Below are 25,541 nucleotides of genomic sequence, written 5' to 3'. Positions count from 1 at the left end.
AAAACAGCGCGAGAGGAGAGACAGCCGGGTCAGTGAAAACAGCGCGGGAGGAGAGACAGCCGGGTCAGTGAAAACAGCGCGGGAGGAGAGACAGCCGGGAGAGTGAAAACAGCGCGGGAGGAGAGACAGCCGGGACAGTGAAAACAGCACGGGAGGAGAGACAGCCGGGTCAGTGAAAACAGCGCGGGAGGAGAGACAGCCGGCACAGTGAAAACAGCGCGGGAGGAGAGACAGCCGGGTCAGTGAAAACAGCGCGGGAGGAGAGACAGCCGGGACAATGAAAACAGCGCGAGAGGAGAGACAGCCGGGACAGTGAAAACAGCGCGAGAGGAGAGACAGCCGGGACATTGAAAACAGCGCGGGAGGAGAGACAGCCGGCACATTGAAAACAGCGCGGGAGGAGAGACAGCCGGGACAGTGAAAACAGCGCGGGAGGAGAGACAGCCGGCACATTGAAAACAGTGCGAGAGGAGAGAGAGCCAGGAGATTTAAAAAGCGCGGGAGATTTAAAAAGCGCGGGAGCTGCGAGTCAGAGAGGAGATTTTGAAAGATCGCGGCCTAGTTTCGGGAGCCGTTCGGAGGAGGAAGAGCAGTCTCTGTCAGGGAGAGAACCTGAGAACATCTAAGACACTCAGAAGGTAAGAAGGTAAGTAAGTGATTGTTACTCATTTTTACTTTTATACCTTTTTGAAATTGTGTGTTTCGGGGGGAAACTGAAGTGACATCACAGAAAAGCTGTGACCTGAGTGGCTGGTTGGAAATCTACACTAAATTTAAAAAATTAAGCATTGGTAACTAATTAAACATAATTACTTAATTATAATTTAGAGGGGTATCTAAGCCAGAGATCGGAGAGTACTATATTTAGCTTTCGCATTTATATTAGAAATCTAGTGCTAGGAAACAGATAGTTAACAGTAACTTAAAAAAATATATATATAAAAAAATTTTTTTAACTTTTAATTTTAATTAATTGACGCAATGTCAGTTAGAGGGGTGCAGTGCTCTGACTGTGAGATGTGGCAGGTCCGGGAGGCTTCCAGCGTCCCGGATGGCTTCATCTGCAGAAAGTGCACCCAACTGGAGCTCCTCACAGACCGCATGGTTCGGTTGGAGCAGCAATTGGATGCACCTAGGAGCATGCAAGTGGCGGAAAGCGTCATAGATCGCAGTTATATAAATGTGGTCACACCCAAGGTGCAGGCAGAGAAATGGGTGACCACCAGAAAGGGCAGGCAGTCAGTGCAGGAATCCCCTGTGGTTGTCCCCCTCTCGAACAGGTATACCCCTTTGGATACTGTCGGGGGGGGGGGATAGCCTATCAGGGGAAAACAGCAGCAGCCAGAGCAGTGGCACCACGGCTGGCTCTGATGTTCAGAAGGGAGGGTCAAAGCGCAGAAGAGCAAAAGTAATAGGGGACTCTATAGTCAGGGGCACAAATAGGTGCTTCTGTGGACGTGAAAGAGACTCCAGGATGGTATGTTGCCTCCCTGGTGCCAGGGTCCAGGATGTCTCCGAACGGGTAGAGGGCATCCTGAAGGGGGAGGGCAAACAGGCAGAGGTCATTGTACATATTGGTACTAACGACATAGGCAGGAAGGGGCATGAGGTCCTGCAGCAGGAGCTCAGGGAGCTAGGCAGAAAGTTAAAAGACAGGACCTCTAGGGTTGTAATCTCGGGATCACGTGCCAGTGAGGCTAGAAATAGTAAGATAGAGCAGCTAAACATGTGGCTAAACAGCTGGTGTAGGAGGGAGGGTTTCCGTTACCTGGACCACTGGGAGCTCTTCCGGGGCAGGTGTGACTTTTATAAGAAGGACGGGTTGCATCTAAACTGGAGAGGCATAAATATCCTGGCCGCGAGGTTTGCTAGTGTCACACGGGAGGGTTTAAACTAGTATGGCAGGGGGGTGGGCACGGGAGAAATAGATCAGAAGGTGAGAGCATTGAGGGAGAACTTGGGAATAGCGACAGTGGGGCTCTGAGGCAGAGCAGACAGGGAGAAGTTGCTGAACACAGCGGGTCTGGTGGCCTGAAGTGCATATGTTTTAATGCAAGAAGTATTACGGGTAGGGCAGATGAACTTAGAGCTTGGATTAGTACTTGGAACTATGATGTTGTTGCCATTACAGAGACCTTGTTGAGGGAAGGGCAGGATTGGCAGCTAAACGTTCCAGGATTTAGATGTTTCAGGCGGGATAGAGGGTAATGTAAAAGGGGTGGCGGAGTTGCGCTACTGGTTAGGGAGAATATCACAGCTGTACTGCGAGAGGACACCTCAGAGGGCAGTGAAGCTATATGGGTAGAGATCAGGAATAAGAAGGGTGCAGTCACAATGTTGGGGGTTTACTACAGGCCTCCCAACAGCCAGCGGGAGATAGAGGAGCAGATAGGTAGACAGATTTTGGAAAAGAGTAAAAACAACAGGGTTGTGGTGATGGGAGACTTCAACTTCAACAATATTGACTGGGACTCACTTAGTGCCAGGGGCTTAGACGGGGCGGAGTTTGTGAGGAGCATCCAGGAGGGCTTCTTAAAACAATATGTGGACAGTCCAACTAGGGAAGGGGCGGTACTGGACCTGGCCAGGTGGTAGATGTTTCAGTAGGGGAGCATTTCGGGAACAGTGACCACAATTCAGTAAGTTTTAAAGTGCTGGTGGACAAGGATAAGAGTGGTCCTAGGATGAATGTGCTAAATTGGGGGAAGGCTAATTATAACAATATTAGACGGGAACTGAAGAACATAGATTGGGGGCGGATGTTTGAGGGCAAATCAACATCTGACATGTGGGAGGCTTTCAAGTGTCAGTTGAAAGGAATTCAGGACCGGCATGTTCCTATGAGGAAGAAGGATAAATACGGCAATTTTCGGGAACCTTATATATAAATGATTTGGAGGAAAATGTAACTGGTCTGATTAGTAAGTTTGCAGACGACACAAAGGTTGGTGGAATTGTGGACAGCGATGAGGACTGTCAGAGGATACAGCAGGATTTAGATTGTTTGGAGACTTGGGCGGAGAGATGACAGATGGAGTTTAATCCGGACAAATGTGAGGTAATGCATTTTGGAAGGTCTAATGCAGGTAGGGAATATACAGTGAATGGTAGAACCCTCAAGAGTATTGAAAGTCAAAGAGATCTAGGAGTACAGGTCCACAGGTAAGGGGCAACACAGGGGCAACACAGGTGGAGAAGGTAGTCAAGAAGGCATACGGCATGCTTGCCTTCATTGGCCGGGGCATTGAGTATAAGAATTGGCAAGTCATGTTACAGCTGTATAGAACCTTAGTTAGGCCACACTTGGAGTATAGTGTTCAATTCTGGTCGCCACACTACCAGAAGGATGTGGAGGCTTTAGAGAGGGTGCAGAAGAGATTTACCAGAATGTTGCCTGGTATGGAGGGCATTAGCTATGAGGAGCGGTTGAATAAACTCGGTTTGTTCTCACTGGAACGAAGGAGGTTGAGGGGCGACCTGATAGAGGTCTACAAAATTATGAGGGTTTTTTACGCAGAGGGTAGTGGGTGCCTGGAACTCGCTACCGGAGGAGGTGGTGGTTGCAGGGACGATAGTGACATTTAAGGGGCATCTTGACAAATACATGAATAGGATGGGAATAGAGGGATACGGACCCAGGAAGTGGAGAAGATTGTAGTTTAGTCGGGCAGCATGGTCGGCACGGGCTTGGAGGGCCGAAGGGCCTGTTCCTGTGCTGTACATTTCTTTGTTCTTTGTTCTTTGTTCCTCGACTGCTGCGGTTTCCCCGGCACTGAAGCAACGTCTCCTCAACGCCCGTGTGAGCCACCGGATCTTCCAGTTAACCCAAGATGCGGGCTCATATACGGAGGCTGTAGATGTACTCAAGGAACAGTTTGTGAGGCCGGTCAATGAGGTCCTCGCCCGACACCTCCTCACCACGCGGCAACAGCGCCAGGGTGAGTCGCTCGTGGAATATCTTCGTGAGTTGAGGGTACTCACCCGCAGTTGTAACTGCCGGGTGGTCTCTGCATCGGAGCATTCGGAGCTAATGATTCGGGACACTTATGTGGCTGGAGTCCGGTCCAGCTATGTCCGGCAGCGCCTCCTCGAGAAAGGGGCTCTCGATCTCGAGGCGACATTGAAGCTGACTACCTCATTAGAAGTGGCTTTCCAGAGCCTCGAGGCCTTCCCGTCCGACCACATGGCATCCTCGGGGACGTCAGAGGTGAAGCCATCACCCGACCCAGGCGTATCTCACTCCTGCGCTGCACGGCTGCCGGCCAGCTCCGGAGGACCTTGCTGTTATTTCTGTGGGCAGGGCCAGCATCCCCGGCTGCGCTGCCCAACACGCAGCGCTGTGTGTAATGAGCGCGGCAAGAAAGATCATTTTGCGAAGGTATGTCTGAGCCGCTCTGAAGCCCCAAAATGAAAAGCCTGTCGGCCTGAGGCTCACAGATCCCATAACGTGGCATTGTGCCTGCCGGGACCGCCCCCTTCCGACGCGTCATCCGCCGCATGCGTCCCGTGGAGGACGCCATCTTGGTCATCGTCGCCGAAGCGGCCCGCCATACGCGACCTGTGGCCGCCGCCATCTTGGCCAACATTGCCGGCGCCGCCATTTTGTGATCACGCTGCTGCCACAGACAGTCCTTCGCATTACCGCAGCTCGGTCTAGCTCGATCAGTCCCAGCCTTACCATCTGTGAAACTCGTGATGGCTGTCAAACTCAACGGGCAGGAGGCGTCCTGCCTCTTCGACTCCGGTAGCACAGATAGTTTTGTCCACCCGGATATGGTAAGGCGCTGCGCCCTCCAGGTCCTCCCCATCTCGTGTCCGGTTCGCACACCGTACAGATCTGGGGGTATTGCGTCGCAAACCTGTCAATACAAGGCGTAGAGTACACTAACTTTAAGCTCTATGTCCTCCCTCATCTCTGCGCTCCCCTCCTGCTCGGGTTCGATTTCCAGTGCAACCTCAGAAGCCTAACACTAAAATTCGGGGGACCCCTGCCCCCTCTCATGATCTGTAGCCTCGCAACCCTGAAGGTCGCCCCTCCCTCGCTCTTCGCGAACCTCACCCCAGACTGTAAGCCCGTCGCCACCCGGAGCAGACAGTACAGTGCTCAGGACAAGACCTTCATCAGGTCAGATGTTCAGCGGTTTCTGGAGGAAGGGATCATCGAGGCCAGCAACAGCCCCTCGAGAGCGCATGTGGTAGTCGTCAGGAGCGGGGAAAAGAACCGGATGGTAGTCGACTACAGTCAGACGATCAACCAGTACACGCAGCTCGATGCATACCCCCTCCCACGCATATTTGATATGATCAATCAGATTGCGCAGTATCGAGTCTTTTCTACGATCGACTTGAAGTCGGCGTACCACCAGCTCCCGATCCGGCCGGAAGACCGTCAGTACACTGCCTTCGAGGCAGATAGCCGCCTCTTCCATTTCCTCAGGGTCCCCTTCGGCATCACCAACAGGGTTTCGGTCTTCCAACGAACAATGGACCGAATGGTGGACCAGTACGGGCTGCGGGCCATGTTCCCGTACTTGGATAATGTCAACATCTGCCGCCATGACCTGCAGGACCATGACGCGAACCTAGACAAATTCCTCCGCACCGCCCGACTCCTTAATTTAACCTACAATAAGGAGAAATGCGTTTTCCGCACAACCCGGCTAGCCATCCTTGGCTATGTCGTGGAAAACGGTGTCCTAGGGCCCGACCCCGACCGCATGCGCCCCGCTCTCCAGCTCCCCCTTCCCCACTGCCCCAAGGCCCTGAAACGATGCCTGGGGTTTTTCTCGTATTATGCCCAGTGGGTCCCCAACTACGCGGAAAAGGCCCACCCTCTCATTAAGTCCACCATTTTTCCCCTGACGGCTGAGGCCTGCTTTCAACCGCATCAGAGCCGACATTGCCAAGGCCACGATGCACGCTGTGGATGAATCCCTTCCATTCCAGGTGGAGAGCAATGCCCTGGCCGCCACCCTCAACCAGGGAGGAAGGCCTGTTGCCTTTTTTTCCCGTATCCTCAATGCCTCCGAGATTCAACACTCCTCCGTCGAGAAGGAGGCACAAGCCATTATGGAAGCTGTGCGACACTGGAGGCATTACCTGGCCGGCAAGATATTCCCTCTCCTCACAGACCAATGGTCAGTTGCCTTCATGTTTAATAACACGCAGCGGGGCAAGATTAAGAACGACAAGATTTTGCGGGGGAGAATCGAACTCTCCACCTATAACTACGACATCTTATATCGCCCTGGGAAGCTCAACGAGCCCCAGATGCCCTGTCCTGCGGTATATGCGCCAGCACGCAAACAGACCGGTTACAGGCCATCCACAACGACCTCTGTCACCCGGGGGTCACCCGGCTTCTTCACTTCGTCAAGGCCTGCCCTACTCCACTGACGGTGTCAGGGCTGTGACCAGGAATTGCCAAATCTGTGCAGAGTGCAAACCGCACTTCTATCGGCCGGTCAAGACTCACCTGGAGAAGGCCTCCCGCTCTTTTGAATGCCTCAGCATGGACTTCAAAGGGCCACTCCCCTCCACGGACCGTAATGTGTACTTTCTCAGCGTTGTTGATGAGTACTCCCGCTTCCCGTTTGCAATCCCTTGTCCTGATATGTCCTCTGCCACTGTCATCAAGGCCCTGCACAGCATTTTCTCCCTGTTTGGTTTCCCCGCCTATATATATAGCAATCGGGGCTCCTCTTTTATGAGTGAGGAGCTGCGTCAGTACCTGCTCAGTCAGGGCGTCGCCTCGAGCAGGACTATCAGCCCCCGGGGGAACGGGTAGGTGGAGAGGGAGAATGCTACGGTCTGGAAGGCCATCCTTCTGGCCCTACGGTCTAGAAGTTTCCCAGTCTCCCGCTGGCAAGAGGTCCTCCCTGAAGCGCTCCCCTCCATCCGGTCATTTCTATGTACTGCCACAAACGAGACCCCTCACAACCATCTATTTGTCTTTCCCAGGATGTCGATCTCCGGGGTCTCGCTCCTGGTCTGGTTAACGAAACCTGGGCCGGTCCTCCTATGGAAACATGCGAGGAGCCAGAAGGCCGATCCCCTGGTCGAGCATTTTCAGCTTCTCCATGCGAAGCCTCAGTACGCATATGTGGCACACCGCGATGGACGACAGAACACAGTCTCCCTCCGGGACCTGGCTCCTGCGGGTATCCCCGCGCCCATTATCACCGTGCCCCTCCCAGCCACCTGCCCACCCACTTCCCCACCTACACTTATAGAACATAGAACATAGAACAATACAGCGCAGTACAGGCCCTTCGGCCCACGATGTTGCACCGAAACAAAAAGCCATCTAACCTACACTATGCCATTATCATCCATATGTTTATCCAATAAACTTTTAAATGCCCTCAATGTTGGCGAGTTCACTACTGTAGCAGGTAGGGCATTCCACGGCCTCACTACTCTTTGCGTAAAGAACCTACCTCTGACCTCTGTCCTATATCTATTACCCCTCAGTTTAAAGTTATGTCCCCTCGTGCCAGCCATATCCATCCGCGGGAGAAGGCTCTCACTGTCCACCCTATCCAACCCCCTGATCATTTTGTATGCCTCTATTAAGTCTCCTCTTAACCTTCTTCTCTCCAACGAAAACAACCTCAAGTCCATCAGCCTTTCCTCATAAGATTTTCCCTCCATACCAGGCAACATCCTGGTAAATCTCCTCTGCACCCGCTCCAAAGCCTCCACGTCCTTCCTATAGTGCGGTGACCAGAACTGTACGCAATACTCCAAATGAGGCCGGACCAGAGTTCTGTACAGCTGCAACATGACCTCCCGACTCCGGAACTCAATCCCTCTACCAATAAAGGCCAACACTCCATAGGCCTTCTTCACAACCCTATCAACCTGGGTGGCAACTTTCAGGGATCTATGTACATGGGCAACTTTCAGGGATCTATGTACATGGACACCTAGATCCCTCTGCTCATCCACACTTTCAAGAACTTTACCATTAGCCAAATATTCCGCATTCCTGTTATTCCTTCCAAAGTGAATCACCTCACACTTCTCTACATTAAACTCCATTTGCTACCTCTCAGCCCAGCTCTGCAGCTTATCTATAATCCCTCTGTAACCTGCTACATCCTTCCACACTATCGACAACACCACCGACTTTAGTATCGTCTGCAAATTTACTTGCCCACCCTTCTGTGCCTTCCTCTAGGTCATTGATAAAAATGACAAACAGCAACAGCCCCAGAACAGATCCTTGTGGTACTCCACTTGTGACTGTACTCCATTCTGAACATTTCCCATCAACCACCACCCTCTGTCTTCTTTCAGCTAGCCAATTTCTGATCCACATCTCTAAATCACCCTCAATCCCCAGCCTCCGTATTTTTTGCAATAGCCTACCGTGGGGAACCTTATCAAATGCTTTGCTGAAATCCATATACACCACATCAACTGCTCTACCCTCGTCTACCTGTTCAGTCACCTTCTCAAAGAACTCAATAAGGTTTGTGAGGCATGACCTACCCTTCACAAAGCCATGCTGACTACTTACCAACATCTCCCACAGGGTCCTGCCTCTGCGTCATCACCCTATCCGGGACCCTGTTGTGCGGATGATGTGCTCCCATTGCCAAAGGTTTTACACCAGTGTCCAAGCCGCAGCCGGAGCTGAGGGGTTCGCAGCGAACAATTCTTCCTCCTGTGAGACTGAACTTGTGAGTCCCTTTCACCCCCTGCCGGACTTTTCTTTAATGGGGGGTGAATGTGGTGAGCCTTGTATGGCTGCGTAAGGCTGTTGTATATATGTTCACTATTGTTCTACTGTTCTATTAGTATTGTTATCTCCACTGTTGTATATACTTATTGTTATTGCTGTTCTATTATTGGTGCTGCTGTTGGCTCCGCCTGTGGCTCCGCCCAGCTGTGGGGGTATAAAGCCTGTTGATCTGTGGCAGTCCTGCAGTGCGGGAGGAGCTACAGGTCGGCACATATTTAGTTTGTTAAAGCATCGATTCACTGCTTCTCAGCGTCTCGTCTAAATTGATGTCTATCAGACAGTCCAGAGATTGATTGTGAGGCCACTTTAAATACGTGTGTTGTTTGTATCTAGGGGCAAGGCCTAATCCATTGAGCTCTGATGTCTGCTTGCTGACATCAACACAACCTGCAAAATGGTAGATGCCTTTGTTTGTGTGCCTGTTTCAACCCCACTCCCAGCACTTTGCTCAACAGCTGGTTGTCTAAGATATTGTTCCCTAACCTTTTTTCTGCTTGTAGCGCACAAAGACTCCGTGAGACGAATAGAGTGAAGTCGATGAGGCTTTATTAAGCGTGTCTGTTCCCCCGCAGCTCGATAGTAGAATGGCCTGCGGGGGAGGACTCCGGCTTCTTATACTCCGCCTTCGGGGCGGAGCTAGAGGTCAACGGCCAACCAGGACCCGGGATCTGTCAGCCAATGACATTAGGGCTTCCAGTCCCACATGACCCCCAATACATACTACCACATTCACCCCTTGTCAAAAATGAACCCGGCGGGGTGATGCTTCGTATGGTGGTAAGGGTTTACAGGGCTGGTCCTGGGAGGAAAAAAATACATTCACATGGCAATACAGTATTGTACAATTTTGTCCTGTTTCAACTATTTACAGAGGGTATAGGGAGAAAAGCAAAATGTTCTTGTGAAAAGTCCATATTTTGATTTAGATCGACGCCACGAGTCGGTCGGGCGGTCTGGTCGTCCGTGTCGATCGCCTCGGCCCCGGTGGTGGTGGTGGTGCTTGTACCGGTCTCAAGCAGGACGACCAGCTACAACCCCCGGGGGAACGGTTACAGCTTGGGCTTTATTCTTGGTCGGGCCTGAGGGGAGGGGAACCGATCCTCCTGGGAAGGGGGCGGTCGCGGGGTGCGGCGGTGGCAGGAAGGGGGGGGTGTGTGTTGCCGGCGGGCGCCAGATCCCGCAGGGAGACCGTGTCCTGTCGGCCGTCGGGGTACTCCACGTAAGCGTACTGCGGGTTCGCGTGCAGGAGGTGAACCCTTTTGATCAACGGGTCCGCCTTATGTGCCCGCACATGCTTTCGGAGCAAGATGGGTCCTGGGGCCGCCAGCTAGGTCGGCAGTGACGTTCCAGAGGAGGACCTCCTAGGGAAGACAAGGAGACGCTCATGAGGCGTTTGATTAGTGCTCGTACATAATAACGACCGGATGGAGTGGAGAGCGTCCGGGAAGACCTCCTGCCACCGTGAAACTGGGAGGTCCCTGGACCATAGGGCCAGTAGGACGGTCTTCCAGACCGTGCCGTTCTCCCTCTCTACTTGCCCGTTCCCCCGGGGGTTGTAGCTGGTCGTCCTGCTTGAGGCTATGCCCTTACTGAGCAGGAACTGGCGCAGCTCGTCACTCATGAAAGAGGACCCCCTGTCGCTGTGGACGTATGCGGGGCAACCGAACAGTGTGAAGATGTGTTCAGGGCTTTAATGACTGTGGCCGCGGTCATGTCAGAGCAGGGAATGGCGAATGGGAAGCGGGAGTATTCGTCCACCACATTAAGAAAATATGCGTTGCGGTCAGTGGAGGGGAGGGGCCCTTTGAAATCGAGACTAAGGCGTTCAAAGGGGCGGGAGGCCTTAATCAGGTGCGCACCATCCGGCCTGAAAAAATGCGGTTTGCATTCCGCGCAGATGTGGCAGTCCCTTGTGACTGTACGGACCTCCTCTAAAGAGTATGGGAGATTGCGGGACTTGATGAAGTGGAAAAACCGAGTGACCCCCAGGTGGCAGAGGTCCTCGTGGAGGGTTTGGAGGCGGTTAATTTGTGCGTTGGCACATGTGCCGCGGGATAGGGCATCGGACGGCTCGTTCAGCTTTCCGGGACGATACAAAATCTCATAGTTGAAGGTGGAGAGCTCGATCCTCCACCTTAAGATCTTGTCGTTTTTGATTTTGCCCCGCAGTGCATTATCGAACATGAAGGCTACCGACCGTTGGTCAGTGAGGAGAGTGAATCTTCTGCCGGCTAGATAATGCCTCCAATGTCGCACAGCTTCCACTATGGCTTGGGCTTCCTTTTCCACTGAGGAGTGGCGGATTTCTGAGGCGTGGAGGGTCCAGGAGAAAAAGGCCACGGGTCTGCCCGCTTGGTTAAGGGTGGCCGCTAGAGCTACGTCGGAGGCGTCGCTCTCGACCTGGAAGGGGAGGGACTCGTCGATGGCGCGCATCGTGGCCTTTGCGATATCCGCTTTGATGCGGCTGAAGGCCTGGCAAGCCTCTGTCGACAGAGGGAAGGTCGTGGTCTGTATTAGGGGGTGGGCCTTGTCTGCATACTGGGGGACCCACTGGGCGTAGTATGAAAAGAACCCCAGGCAGCGTTTCAGTGCTTTTGGGCAGTGCGGGAGGGGGAATTCCATGAGGGCGCGCATACGTTCGGGGTCGGGGCCATTGCGCACTACGTAGCCCAGAATGGCTAGCCGATTGGTGCTAAAAACGCACTTGTCCTCGTTGTACGTGAGGTTCAAGGCTTTGGCGGTCTGGAGGAATTTTTGGAGGCTGACGTCGTGGTCCTGCTGGTCGTGGCCGCAGATGGTTACATTGTCGAGATACGGGAACGTGGCCCGCAACCCATGTTGATCAACCATTCGGTCCATCTCCCGTTGGAAGACCGAGACCCCGTTTGTGACGCCAAATGGGACCCTTAGGAAGTGGTATAATCGCCCGTCTGCCTCGAAGGCTGTGTACTTGCGGTCACTTGGGCGGATGGGGAGCTGATGGTAGGCGGACTTGAGGTCCACGGTGGAGAAGACTTTATATTGGGCAATCCGATTGACCAGGTCGGATATGCGGGGGAGAGGGTACGCGTCTAGTTGTGTGTACCTGTTGATGGTCTGGCTATAGTCTATGACCATCCTTTGTTTCTCCCCTGTCTTCACTACTACCACCTGCGCTCTCCAGGGACTATTGCTGGCCTGGGTTATGCCCTCCTTTAGTAGCCGCTGGACTTTGGACCGAATGAAGGTCCGGTCCTGGCCGCTGTACCGTCTGCTCCTAGTGGCGACGGGTTTGCAATCCGGGGTGAGGTTCGCAAACAAGGACGGGGGTTGCACCTTGAGGGTTGCGAGGCCGCAGATAGTGAGTGGGGGTATTGGGCCGCCGAATTTGAACGTAAGGCTCTGTAGATTGCATTGGAAATCTAGTCCCAGTAAGGTGGGGGCGCAGAGTTGGGGAAGGACGTTTAGTTTGTAGTTTTTGAACTCCCTCCCCTGCACCGTTAGGGTAACTATGCAGAATCCTTGGATCTGTACGGAGTGGGATCCTGCTGCTAGGGAAATCTTTTGTGCGCTGGGGTAGGTGGTCAAGGAACAGCGTCTTACCGTGTCGGGGTGGATAAAGCTCTCCGTGCTCCCGGAGTCGACTAGGCATGGTGTCTCGTGGCCGTTTATTAGCACCGTTGTCGTCGTCGTCTGGAGTGTCCGGGGCCGAGCTTGATCGAGCGTAATTGAAGCGAGACGTGGTTGTAGTAGTGGAGTGGGGCCCGTTGTTGCCGTCCAAGATGGCGTCGGGGATGAACAAAATGGCCGCCCCCATGCATCGCACGTGGCTGGGGGTCACAAGTTGGCGGCGGGGTGGACAAAATGGCCGCCCCCACGCGTCGTAGAGGTTTGGGGTGGTCCAAGATGGCGGCGCCCTTCCTCCCCTCGTGGTGGCCGGGACCCAAAATGGCGGCGTCTGCAGATCGCACATGGGGCGCTGGGGGGGTTGGGGAGCGTTAGGACCGCGCGGGGCTCCCTCCTCTCCGGGGACAGCGGTGGTCGGGACCCAAGTTGGTAGCGCCGGCGGGTCAGACATGGAGCGCGGGGGGGGTTAGGGGGGCGTTAGAGACGGCCAGAACTCCCTCTTCTCGGTGGGGAGTGGTGGTCGGGACCCAAAGTGGTAGCGCCGGCGGGTCATACATGGGGTGCGGGGGGGGGGGGGTTGGGAGCGTAAGCGGCGTGCAGGGCTCCCTGTTCTCCCGGGACCGTGGTGGTCGGGACCCAGAGCGGCTGCGCCAGCGGGTGGGGAGCGTAAACGGCTTGCAGGGCTCCCTGTTCGCCCGGGACGGCGGCGACCTCGCGGGACCGGCACACAACCGCGAAATGGCCCTTTTTCCCGCAGCTCTTGCAGATTGCTGCGCAGGCCGGGTAGCGCTGCCGGGGGTGTTTCGCCTGGCCGCAGAAATAGCAGCGGGCGCCCCCGGTGCGACTTGGCGTCTGAACCGTGCAAGCCTGTGGGGTGTCCGGGGGGGGGGGTGGGTTTGTCGCGACGGGTACGTACGGAGCCCAATGGGCTGCCGCGCGGTCGGGGCCGTAGGCGCAGGTATTACGCGCGGCCACGTCTAGGGAGGCTGCTAGGGCCCGGGCCTCTGAGAGTCCTAGCGACTCTCTTTCTAGAAGTCTTTGGCGGATTTGGGAGGAATTCATACCTGCCACAAAAGCATCGCGCATTAACATGTCCGTGTGTTCATTTGCGTTCACCGAAGGGCAGCTGCAGGCTCGTCCCAAAATCAGCAGCGCGGCATAGAATTCGTCCATCGATTCTCCGGGACCTTGCCGTCTCGTCGCGAGCTGGTAGCGAGCGTAGATTTGGTTAACTGGGCGGACATAGAGACTTTTCAGTGCTGCGAACGCCGTCTGGAAATCCTCCGAGTCTTCGATGAGGGAGAAGATCTCCGTGCTCACCCTCGAGTGCAGGACCTGTAGTTTTTGGTCTTTTGTGACCCGGCCGGTGGCCGTTCTGAGGTAGGCCTCGAAGTAAGTCTGCCAGTGCTTGAAGGCTGCTGCCGCGTTCACTGCGTGGGGGCTGATCCTCAGGCATTCCGGAATGATCCTGAGCTCCATAGTCCTTTTTAGGCACGCTTAATAAATTGTAGCGCACAAAGACTCCGTGAGACGAATAGAGTGAAGTCGATGAGGCTTTATTAAGCATGTCTGTTCCCCCGCAGCTCGATAGTAGAATGGCCTGCGGGGGAGGACTCCGGCTTCTTATACTCCGCCTTCAGGGCGGAGCTAGAGGTCAACGGCCAACCAGGACCCGGGATCTGTCAGCCAATGACATTAGGGCTTCCAGTCCCACATGACCCCCAATACATACTACCACACTGCAGCAATGCCACACTTGGTTCAACCTCAAGAATGAAAGTTTGCAGCGGGGATGTGGGAGTGGGGGAGGGAAGAGCCCTCCCCCACTCCCACATCCCCGCTGCAAACTTTCATTCTTGAGGTTGAACCAAGTGTGGCATTGCAGCAGAAAAAAGGGTAGGGAACAATATCTTAGACAACCAGTGAAAATTAAATATTGCATCAAATTATTCTGCTGGAATTTTAAAAATCTCTATTACATCAGAAAACCTGAAAGATAAAAAACATTTACGATTTGCACAATTCTGTATATTTGAATGGTTTCCTTGTAGTCTAAATAAAGTGGTATCTTTTTTTTATTCAGAATACTACCTGTATCTCTCAAAAAGCTTATCCAGAGCCAAATATTACATTCTACATGAATGGATTTCCTCAGGATGGGGATAATGGTATGAAAACTTTGCATTTTACTATCGGTGTTGTTAGTAGTGTTAGTACAGTTATTATCCAACCATTCACTGCATAAAACTGTGACAAAAATCATATTGATTATTCCCCCTCATCCTCCTTCAACATTGGTTTGACACAGTTGACCACATGATACTTCTCCATTTTCACCCAGCTAGTTCCATTTTCATCTATCTAATCTATCTAATATTCCATGGCCTCCCTTCCTGCTCCCACAACAATACCTCTTGTGACCCTAAGGATCTATCCTTGATCCCTGCTATTATCGTCTGCATGCTGCCCGTCGCACAACACTATTATTCACATGTACTCTGACGCTACCCAGCTCGACCTCACCACCGACTCGGTCGACTCCTCCACTATTGCTGAATTATCAGCCTGCATATCCAATATCTAGGAATGGATCAACAGAAGTTTCTTTCAATTAAATATTGGGTAAGACTGAAGCCATCATCTTTGGATACCACTAAAAACTTGATTCCCTAGCTATTGCGTCCATCCCTCTTGCTAGTAATTGCATGAGACTAAACAAGAGTGCTCCCAATCTATGTGTCATACCTGGCCAGGAGCCTCTGACCACCTATCCGCACGATCACTAAGAGCAACTAAGCACTGATTTCCACTTGTGTATCATTGCCAAACTTGACCCCTGCCTCAGCTGATCTGCTGCTGAATTCTTTGTTCAAGCCTCTGAACTTGACAATTCCCTCCTGGCTGGTCCACCATATTCTACCCTCTATAAGCTTGAGGGAATCCATTACTCTGCCGCCCCTATCTTTACTTTCACCAAGTTCTGTTCATCTATTTTCCCGGTGCTCTCTGATTTACACTGTCGTCTGGTCAAGCAACACTTAGATTTCAAGTTCTCATCCTGGTTTATAAATTCTTCCATTGTATTGCCCCTATCTCCCCCAGCTTCACAACCCTTCACAATATCTGAGCTCATTTAATTCCTGCCTCTTGCACATCTCCAATTTGAATTGTTCCATCATCAGTGGCCATGCCTTCAACTTCTTAGCTTCTAAGCCCTGGAATTTCCTCCTTCAACATCACTGACCCTCAAACTCTCTTTTTTTAAAGATGCTTTTTAAAGCCTCTCTATGACTAAGTTTTTGACTATCCGTCCTCATATCACCTCAGTGACCTGATGGCTATCTTTGCTTTACAAGGTCCTGTGAAGCACCTTATTACATTTTATTACATTCATGTCACTTTTTTAATTCTTCCATGGAACGTGAACATTGTTGGCAAGGCTCACGTCTAATTTTGTGCTCACACCTAATTCCCTCGAGAAGACGGTAGTGAATCACCTTCTTAAAACATTGCAGTTATTATGGTGCAGGTACATTCATACAGCTGTGAGGAAAGGAATTCCAGGATTTCAATCCAGTGCCAGTAAAGGAATGGCAATATAGTTTCAAGTCAGGATGGTGTGTGGCTGGAGGACCACTTATGGCGTTCCTATGTGTATACTGCTCTTTTGCTTCTAGATGGTCGCAGTTGCAGGTTTGGAAGGTGCTGCAGGAGTCTTGGTGAGTTGCAGTGGTGCACCTTGTATATGGTACACGCTGTTGCACAGTGGATCAGTGGTTAGGGAGTGAATGTTTAAAGCAGTGGACGTGGTGCTGATTTGGTGGACTGTTTTATACTGGATTGTATTGAATTTCTTGAGCATTGGTGGAGTTGCAGACAGAGACTGTTTCATTGCATTCTTGACTTGAACCTTGTAGATAAGGCCAGGCTTTGGGGAGTCAGGAGGTGAGTTACTGTGCTCACTGCAGAATTCCCAGCCTCCTGGGTCGTTTCTACTCCCTGCATAAACAATTTGGAGGAAAATGTAGCTGATCTGATTAGCAAGTTCACGGATGGCATCAAGGTTGGCGGAGTGGCAGATAGTGTTGAGGGTACAGCAGGACATAGGAGATAGGTAGGAGTCTTGGGCAGAGAAATAGCAAATGGAGTATAATCCAGACAAATGTGAGGTAATGCATTTTGGTAATTCTAACATAGAGGGGAAATATATCAGAAATGTCAAAACTCTTAGGAATATAGAAAGTCAGAGAGATCTGGACGTGCAGGTCCACAGATCTTTGAAAGTGGCAACACAAGTGGACAAAGTAGTCAGGGAATCATACGGAATGCTTGCCTTCATTGCATGGGGCATTGAGTATAAAAACTGGCAAGTCATGCTATATTTGTATAGAACCTTGGTGAGGCCGCATTTGGAATATCGCACACAATTCTGGTCATCATACTACCAGAAGGATGTGGAGGCTTTGGAGAGGATGCAGAGGAGATTTACCAGGATGTTGCCTGGTCTGGAGGGTGTTAGCTATGCGAAGAGACTCGGACTGTTTTCATTAGATCGTCGGCGGTTGAGGGGTGATCTGAGAGTGGTCAACAAGATTATGAGGGGCATGGATAGAGTGGATGGGCAGGCACTCTTTCCCAGGATGGATGGGTCAGTCATAAACGGGCATAGGTTTAAGGTTCATGGGGTAAAGCTTAGAGGAGATTTGCGAGGCAGGTCTTTTACACAGAGGATGGAGAGTACCTGGAATGCATTGCCAGAAGAGGTTGTGGAAGGAGATGCATTAACGGCGTTCAAAAGGGATCTCGACAAATACATGGATAGGATGGGTATATAAGGAAAAGGCACTAGCATGTGCTGAGGATTTTGGCCAATGGTGGCATCATGGCCGGTACAGGCTTGGAGGGTCTAAGGGCCTGATCATGTGCTGTATTGTTCTTTGTTCTTTGTACTCCTTGGGAACACTCACCTCTCCTGCATTGTTGTGATGTTTAATTAAACACATTCTTTCCATGCCCATAAACACTCAATTTTTAAAATCTTTTTTCTTGACTGTGTCCAGTTAACTTAATGAGCTCTTCAGAAGCATGTTTCATACCTTTTAAAAACTTAACTTTTTAAAAAGGTGAAGTCACACGGGATCAGAGGTGAGGTGGTAAGACGGATACATAACTGGCTCGGTCACAGAAGGCAAAGGGTAGCAATAGAAGGGTGTTTTACTGAATGGAACGTTGTCACTAGTAGTGTTCCACAGGGATCTGTGCTGGGGCCTCTGTTGTTTGTGGTGCACATAAATGATTTGGAGGAAAATGTAGCTGGTCTGATTAGTAAGTTCACGGATGACACCAAGGTTGGTGGAGTGGCAGACAGTGTTGAGGACTGTCAGAATATACAACAGGACATAGATACATTAGAGACTTCGGCAGAGAAATGGCAAATGGAGGTTAATCCGGACAAATGTGAGGTAATGCATTTTGGTAGGTCTAACATAGAGGGGAAATATACCGTAAATGGTAAAACTCTTAGGATATAGAAAGTCAGAGAGATCTGGACGTTCAGATCCACAGATCTTTGAAAGTGGCAACACAAGTGGATAAGGTAATCAAGAAAGCATTCTGAATGCTTGCCTTCATTGGACAGGGAATTGAGTATAAAAACTGGCAAGTCATGCTACAGTTGTCTAGAACCTTGGTAAGGCCGCACTTGGAATATTGCACATAATTCTGGTCGCCACACTACCAGAAGGATGTGGAGGCTTTGAAGAGGGTGCGGAGGAGGTTTACCAGGATGTTGCCTGGTCTGGAGGCACTTAGCTCCGTGGAGAGACTGAATAGATTCGGTCTGTTTTCATTAGAAAGGCGGAGGTTGAGGGGTGACCTGATAGAGGTCTACAATATTATGAGGGGCATGGATAGAGTGGATGGGCAGGCACTCTTTCCCAGCGTGGAGAGGTCAGTCACCAGGGGGCATAGGTTTAAGGTCCGTGGGAAAAAGTTTAGAGGAGATGTGCAAAGCAGGTTTTTTACGCAGAGGGTGGTGAGTGCCTGGAACGCATTGCCAGGGAGGTTGTGAAAGCAGATACATTAACGGCGTTCGAAAGGCACCTTGGCAAATACATGGATAGGATGGGTATAGAGGGATATGGCAGAAGGAAGTGCTGAGAGTTTTGGCCATGTTTGGAGGGCCGAAGAGCCTGTTTCCGTGCTGTATTGTTCTTTGTTATATGTTTCTTAATGGAGGAATATCTAAGTCAAGACCTTCATGATCTATATATGTGGAGCCCGTGATTAAATCTTTTGTCCTATTTATTCCCACTGACCTGAGGTTACTGATTCTAACAGACCTAGGGATCCCCATTTAAAATAATTCACCAATAACATTTGTAAAAACTGCACCTTCTAAAATCTCTATGCAGGAGGCTCAAATTCAAATTAGGCAAAATAACAAATTTTAACAAACCACAAATAGGATTGCGATGCCAGAGCTGGAAGTTGAACATGGCCTGAAAGCTGTTAGTTTCACAATTCCACTTTAATCCCTTTGGGAGTGAGAATGCTCAAAAGGACATTAAAGCCTAACCAAGAATTTCATTCTAGTTCCAAGATTTATTTCACCATTTTGAAATTGTATTTTGCTAACGTTAGTGAAGTTCAGCTTCATCGTGTTCAAAACCAGTGAGCAAAATATTGATATACGAAGATACAATAGGGCAAGCAACATGTAGTAGGTCCATTAAACTCATCCAATCCAGTATATTGTGTAATTTAGGGCAGCACGGTAGCACACGTAGCTTCACACCGCCTGGGTCCCAGATTTGATTCCCTGCTGGGTCACTGTCTGTGCAGAATCTGCACGTTCTCCCCATGTCTGCGTGGGTTTCCTCCGGGTGCTCCGGTTTCCTCCCACAGTCCAAAGATGTGCAGATTAGGTGGATTGCCCATGCTAAATTGCCCTTAATGTCCCCCAAAAAAGGTTGGGAGGGATTATTGGGACATGGGGATGGGGTGGAAGTGGGTCGGTGCAGACTCGATGGGCCGAATGGCCTCCTTCTGCACTGTATGTTCTATGTATCTATGTATAACCACATGCAGAATCACAGAATCATAGAATAATACAGTGCAGAAGAGGCCATTCAGCCCAATGCGTCTGCGCAGGCTCATGAAAAGCACGTGACTTGCCCACCTAATCCCATTTGCCAGTACCTGGACCATAGCCTTGAATGCTCTGACTTGCCAAGTGCTCATTCAGATACTTTTTGAAGGATGTGAGGCAACCCGCCTCTACCACCCTCGCAGGCAGTGCATTCCAGACCGTCACCACCCTCTGGGTGAAAACGTTTTTTCTCAAATTCCCCCTAAACCCCTCACCTTGAACTTGTGTCCCCTCATAACTGACCCTTCAACTAAGTAGAACAGCTGCTCCCTACCCAGCCCCCTTTTAATCTTGTACACCTCGATTAGGTCGCCCCTCAGTCTCCTCTGCTCAGGCGAAAACAACCCAAGCCTATCCAACCTCTCTTCATAACTTAAATGTTCCATCCCAGGCAACATCCTGGTGAATTGCCTCTGCACCCCCTCCAGTGCAATCACATCCTTCCTATAACGTGGCAACCAGAATTACATACAGTATTTCAGCTGTGGCCTCACAGTCTACCTACTCTCGAGAAGTATTAACTGCTGTGCCAACAAATAGCCTGTAATGGCTGCTTGATGGGGTGATTTCTGGCATAAATGTTTCTTGAATTTTTCATTGGACACATGCACAAGAATTCATCCTTGGCTTTGTAGTGTTATTCTCATGTTTGAGTCCAAAGTTCATGAGTTCAGATCATAGAAACATAGTAACATAGTGATATACCTTCAATTCACCGAGAGGCAGAGAGAGCGAGTGAACGTAAGGCTTTATTAGTCATGAACTTGCCCAACCAGAGTCAGTAGTACAGATGAATGCCGCCCACAAGAGGCCGGCCTATATATGCCCTGGTGTGGGCGGAGCCAGAGGCGGAGCCATACCAAGGTTACAGTACCTGGAAGCAGTTCATATCACCACTTCCAGGTCATAGGTCACAGGTTATGGTATCATGCATGCATTATGGTGAATACATTCACCACACTTAGAAACTTGGAAAATAGAAGCAGGAGGAGACCTTTCGGCCCTTTGAGCCTACTCCACCATCATTATTATCATGGCTGATCATCAAGTTCAATATTCTCATCCCACCTTCCCTCCAATATCCCTTGATCCCTTTAGCCCCAAGAGTTATATCTAATTCCTTCTTGAAATTACACAATGTTTTGGGCTCAACTACTTTCTGTGGTAGTGAATTCCACAGATTCACCACTCTCTGGGTGAAGAAATTTCTCCTCACCTCAGTCAGAAAGGTTTTACCCCTCATCCTCCAACTATGACCCCTCGTTCAAGACTTCCCACCATCTGGAACATTCTTTCTGAATCGACCTTGTCTAATCCTGTAAACATTTTCTAAGTTTCTATGAGATCCCCTCTCACTCTTCTAAACTCCAATGAATATAATCCTCATCGACTTAGTCTCTCCTCATGCGACAGTCCGGCCATCCCAGGAATCAGCCTGGTAAATCTCCGCTGCACTCCCTCCATAGCAAGAACATCCTTCCTCAGATAAGGACAGCAAAACTGCACACAATACTTCAGAGACTTAAGAAGATTGGGTAGGCTGATATTTTAGTAGACCATCTAAACAATAGTTAAGTTGTTAAACCTAAGATCCCACGTGCCTTCTCAATAAACATGTAAGATCCCATGTAATTGTGTGTAGAGGATTAGGAGAGTTCTAATGTGCTCCTCACCAATTATTGTCTCTCAACCAGCACATTAAAAAAGATTTATGAGGATTTTGAATCCTCAAGCCTCCGTAGGGAGGAACATGGCAGAGGCTTCTGCTGCATCGCTGGACCCTCCATGGTCGATGAGACGGAGACATTGGCTAGCTTCTTGACAGACGAATTTAAGAAGCAGTGACAGGCGGTGTTGAGATCCTGGAGAAGGTTTTCTGGCAACTATGGAAAAGATGTACCAGTAGATTGAGGTACAAGGTGCGACGATACAGAAGGTGGAGGTGTCGCACTCTAATCATAGTGATCGGAATGTTTCCCTGGTGGCAATGATGATGATGCAGACAGGAGAGTGTAAAGAGCTATGGAGAGCCATGGTTGACGATCTGGAGAAACCATTCCAGACAGCAAAACCCAAGAATCATTGGGCTGCCGGAGGGCTTGGAGGGCCCAAGTCCATGGACTTGATGTTTAAGATGTTTGGAAACTTGGTTGAGGGGGTGCGGGATCTTGCCGACCCCTCCTGAATTGGACCGGGCCCATCTAGATCTGGGGAGCCACCATGTGTAATCCTCATCAGGTTTCATTGATACGTGGACAAGGAGAGAGCCCTGAGGTGGGTGAAGGACCATCAAGACTGCAGATCGTAGCGACATGCCATCAGAATATATCAGGATATTGGGGTAGAGCTGGCGAGAAGGCAAGCGATGTTGACTATGACTAAAGCCATGCTGTACAAGAACAATGTGAAATTTGTTAAGAAGCATGGACTGGGGGTGAGCTGAAATGCATAAGGACTAAGGAGCTTGTGTGTTCACTGTTAGATTCATCTGTATCTGTATTATTTGTGGCAATTTTGACCTGTGGCAAAAGGCATGGGGTTGTTCGTGGGTGATTCTTCTGGGCGAAGTTGGGGTTTATATATTGTACTGTTGGAGTTGTTTGGGGAGCGGTTGGTGGGTGTTTATTTTCCTCCATTGTTCTATATTTAAGTTTGGTGTGGGCTGGAGATTGAATGCTGATATACTGTTTAGTTTCTTTGATTTTTACCCTGTGGGGGGTGGGGTCATCCAGCTGGTGTTTCACTAGTTAACAAGAATGGAGAAGGGGCGATGTCTGCCGCTGGTTACCGCTGGGGTATTTTTATTTAAGGTAATGAGGTTTTTGTTTCTGTTTTTTTTGGTATTGGGGACAGGGAAGAGGGGGTTGGCTTTTGTTCTTCTGTTGGTTGTTTGTTTGGTGTTCAGGATGGGGTGAGGCTGGGAGGTGAGGATGGCGGATGGGTAGACAACCGACAGTGACGGTTCCTTTGTTTTTGGGCTGGCTTTATGGGGGTGTGGCAGGCATCTTGTGTGGGCCTGGAGCTGCCGCGTGTTGGGGCACTGCTGGATTGCCTCACAGGGTGGATGTGGCTGATCCTGGATTTAGTGGGGGTAGGTTTTGATTGTAGGGCACAGGAGGGGGGGTGCTCTGGTGATTAATAAGAGGATGGCTTTTTCTGCGGTTCATATATTAGCAGACCCAGGTGGGAGGTGAGGTGTGTAGTCATCAATGGGCCATTGAGGGCAGCACGCTGGCACAGTGGTTAGCATTGTTGTCTACAGTGCTGAGGACCCGGGTTTGAATCCCGGCCCTGGGTCACTGTCCCTGTGGAGTTTGCACGTTCTCCCCGTGTCTGCGTGGGTTTCACCCCCGCAACCTAAAACTGTGCAAGTAGATTGGCCTCGCTAAATTGCCCCTTAATTGTAAAAAAGTAAATGGCTACTCGAAATTTTATTTTTTTTAAATCAATGTGTCATTGGCGGGCATGACGGTGGTGTTATTCAATGTGCATGCACTGAATTGGGATATGTCACAGCATTCATTAATAAGGTGCTAGCTTCTATCCCAGATCTTGATTCATATCAGCTAATTATGGGGGGGGTGCAAACAACACTTCAATTGTGTTCTGGATTCTAGGTTTGATAGATCATGCCCCGAGTCTCTGAGTCCATCAGGGGTGGCAAAGGAGTTATCGGTGTTCATAGAACAGATTGTCGGGGGGGGGGGGGGGGCGGGTAGCTGGCAGACCTGTGGAGATTTGCATGTACAAGTGATGAGGAATTTTCTTTTTTTTTCCACACGTTCATCGGGTTTACTCCCGGATTGACTTCTTCATGGTGGGTTACCCTGCAGTTTGAGAGGGAGAAGCTGCAATCAGATGTAACAGTATTACAATTAAATAAGGGTAACTACAAAGACATTTGGGAGGAGCTGGCCAGAGTTGATTAGAAAAGGAGCCGAGCAGGGAAGACAGTGGAACAGCAATGGCAGGAGTTTTTGGAGGTTATTAGGGAGGCACAACAGAAATTCAACCTAAGGAGGAGGAAACATGCTAAGGGGAGGACAAGGCAGCCATGGCTGACGAGGGATGTCAAGGACAGCATAATGGCTAAAGAAAAAGCATACAAAGTGGCGAAAATTAGTGGGAAACCAGAGGATTGGGAAGCCTTTAAAAGTGAGCAGAGGACAACTAAAAAAGCAGTAAGGGGGGAGAAGATGAAGTACGAGTGCAAGTAATATAAAGGAAGATAGGAAGAGATTTTTTCAATATATAAAAGGTAAGAGAGGGGCAAAAATATACATTGGACAACTGCAAAATGTGGCTGGAGAAGTAATAATAGGAAACAAAGAAATGGCAGACAAACTGAATAGTTACTTTGCATCAGTCATCACAGTGGAAGATACCAGTGAGATACCAGAGCTCCAGGAGAACCAGGAGGCAGAGGCAGTGCAGTGACCAATACTAAGGAGAAGGTTCTGGGGAAACTGAAAGGTCTGAAGGTTGGCAAGTCACCTGGACCGGATGGACTACACCGCAGGATCCTAAAAGAGATAGCTGAGGAAGTTGTGGAGGCATTAGTGATGATCTTTCAGGAACCACTGGAGGCAGGAAGGGTCCCAGAGGACTGGAAGGTGGCTAATGTAATACCACTCTTTAAGAAGGGAGGGAGGCAGAAGACTGGAAATTATAGGCCGGTTAGCCTGTCTTCGGTCATTGGTAAGATTTTAGAGTCTGTTATTAAAGATGAGATCACGAAGCACTTGGAAGTGCATGGCTTTGTCAAAGGGAGGTCGTGTCTGACAAATCTGTGAGAGTTCTTTGAGGAGGTAACAAGCAAGTTAGACAAAGGAGAACCAGTGGACGTGATTTATTTAGATTTCCAGAAGGCCTTTGACAAGGTGCCACATACGAGTCTGCCAAATAAGTTAAAAGCTCATGGTGTTCAGGGTAAGATCCTGGCATGGATAGAGGATTGGCTGACTGGCAGAAAGCAGAGAGTGGGGATAAAGGAGTCTTTTTCAGGATGGCAGCCAGTGAGTAGTGGTGTGCCTCAGGGGTCTGTGCTGGGACCACAACTTTTACAATATACATTAATGATCTGGAAGAAGGTACTGAACGCACTGTTGCTAAGTTTGCAGATGATACAAAGATCTGTAGAGGGACAGGTAGTATTGAGGAAGCAGGCGGGCTTCAGAAGGACTTGGACAAGCTAGGAGAGTGGGCAATGAAGTGGCAAATGAAACACAATGTGGAAAAGTGTAAAGTTATGCACTTTGGAAGGAGGAATTTAGGCAAAGACTATTTTCTAAATGGGGAAATGCTTCGGAAAGCAGAAGCACAAAGAGACTTGGGAGTCCTTATTCATGATTCTCTTAAGGTTAATGTGCAGGTTCAGTCGGCAGTTAAGAAGGCAAATGCAATGTTACCATTCATGTCAAGAGGTCTAGAATACAAGACCAGGGATGTACTTCTGAGGCTGTATAAGGCTCTGGTCAGACCCCATTTGGAGTATTGTGAGCAGTTTTGGGACCCGTATCTAAGGAAGGACGTGCTGGCCTTGGAAAGGGTCCAGAGGAGGTTCACAAGAATGATCCCTGGAATGAAGAACTTGTCATATGAAGAACGTTTGAGGACTCTGGGTCTGTACTCATTGGAGTTTAGAAGGATGAGAGGGGATCTTATTGAAACTTACAAGATACTGCGAGGCCTGGATAGAGTGGACGTGGAGAGGATGTTTCCATTTGTAGGAAAAACGAGAACCAGAGGACACCATCTCAGACTAAAGGGACTATCCTTTAAAACAGAGATGAGGAGGAATTTCTTCAGCCAGATGGTGGTGAATCTGTGGAACTCTTTGCCGCAGAAGGCTGCGGAGGCCAATTCACGGAGTGTCTTTAAGACAGAGATAGATAGGTTCTTGATTAATAAGGGGATCAGGGGTTATGGGGAGAAGGCAGGAGAATGGGGATGAGAAAATATCAGCCATGATTGAATGGTGGAGCAGATTCGATGGGCCAGGTGGCCTAATTCTGCTCCTATGTCTTATGGTCTTAT

The 25,541-nt window shown here is 50.1% G+C and overlaps 1 protein-coding gene across 1 annotated transcript in view; it reads left to right on the top strand.

Moving 5' to 3' along the window:
* The window catches only part of LOC140391391 (T-cell surface protein tactile-like), a 187,579-nt gene that overhangs the window by 100,848 nt on the left and 61,190 nt on the right, over nt 1-25,541 (top strand). The window contains exon 6 of the mRNA XM_072475939.1: nt 14,439-14,523. Within this exon, the coding sequence (XP_072332040.1) occupies nt 14,439-14,523 (85 nt within the window). The remainder of the gene's footprint in view (nt 1-14,438; nt 14,524-25,541) is intronic.

Source organism: Scyliorhinus torazame, chromosome 15, assembly GCF_047496885.1.
Source record: "Scyliorhinus torazame isolate Kashiwa2021f chromosome 15, sScyTor2.1, whole genome shotgun sequence".
In the NCBI taxonomy this organism is placed as follows: Eukaryota; Metazoa; Chordata; class Chondrichthyes; order Carcharhiniformes; family Scyliorhinidae; genus Scyliorhinus; species Scyliorhinus torazame.
The sequence above is the reverse complement of the archived record's forward strand: the minus strand, read 5'-3'. Positions and strand labels throughout refer to the sequence as shown.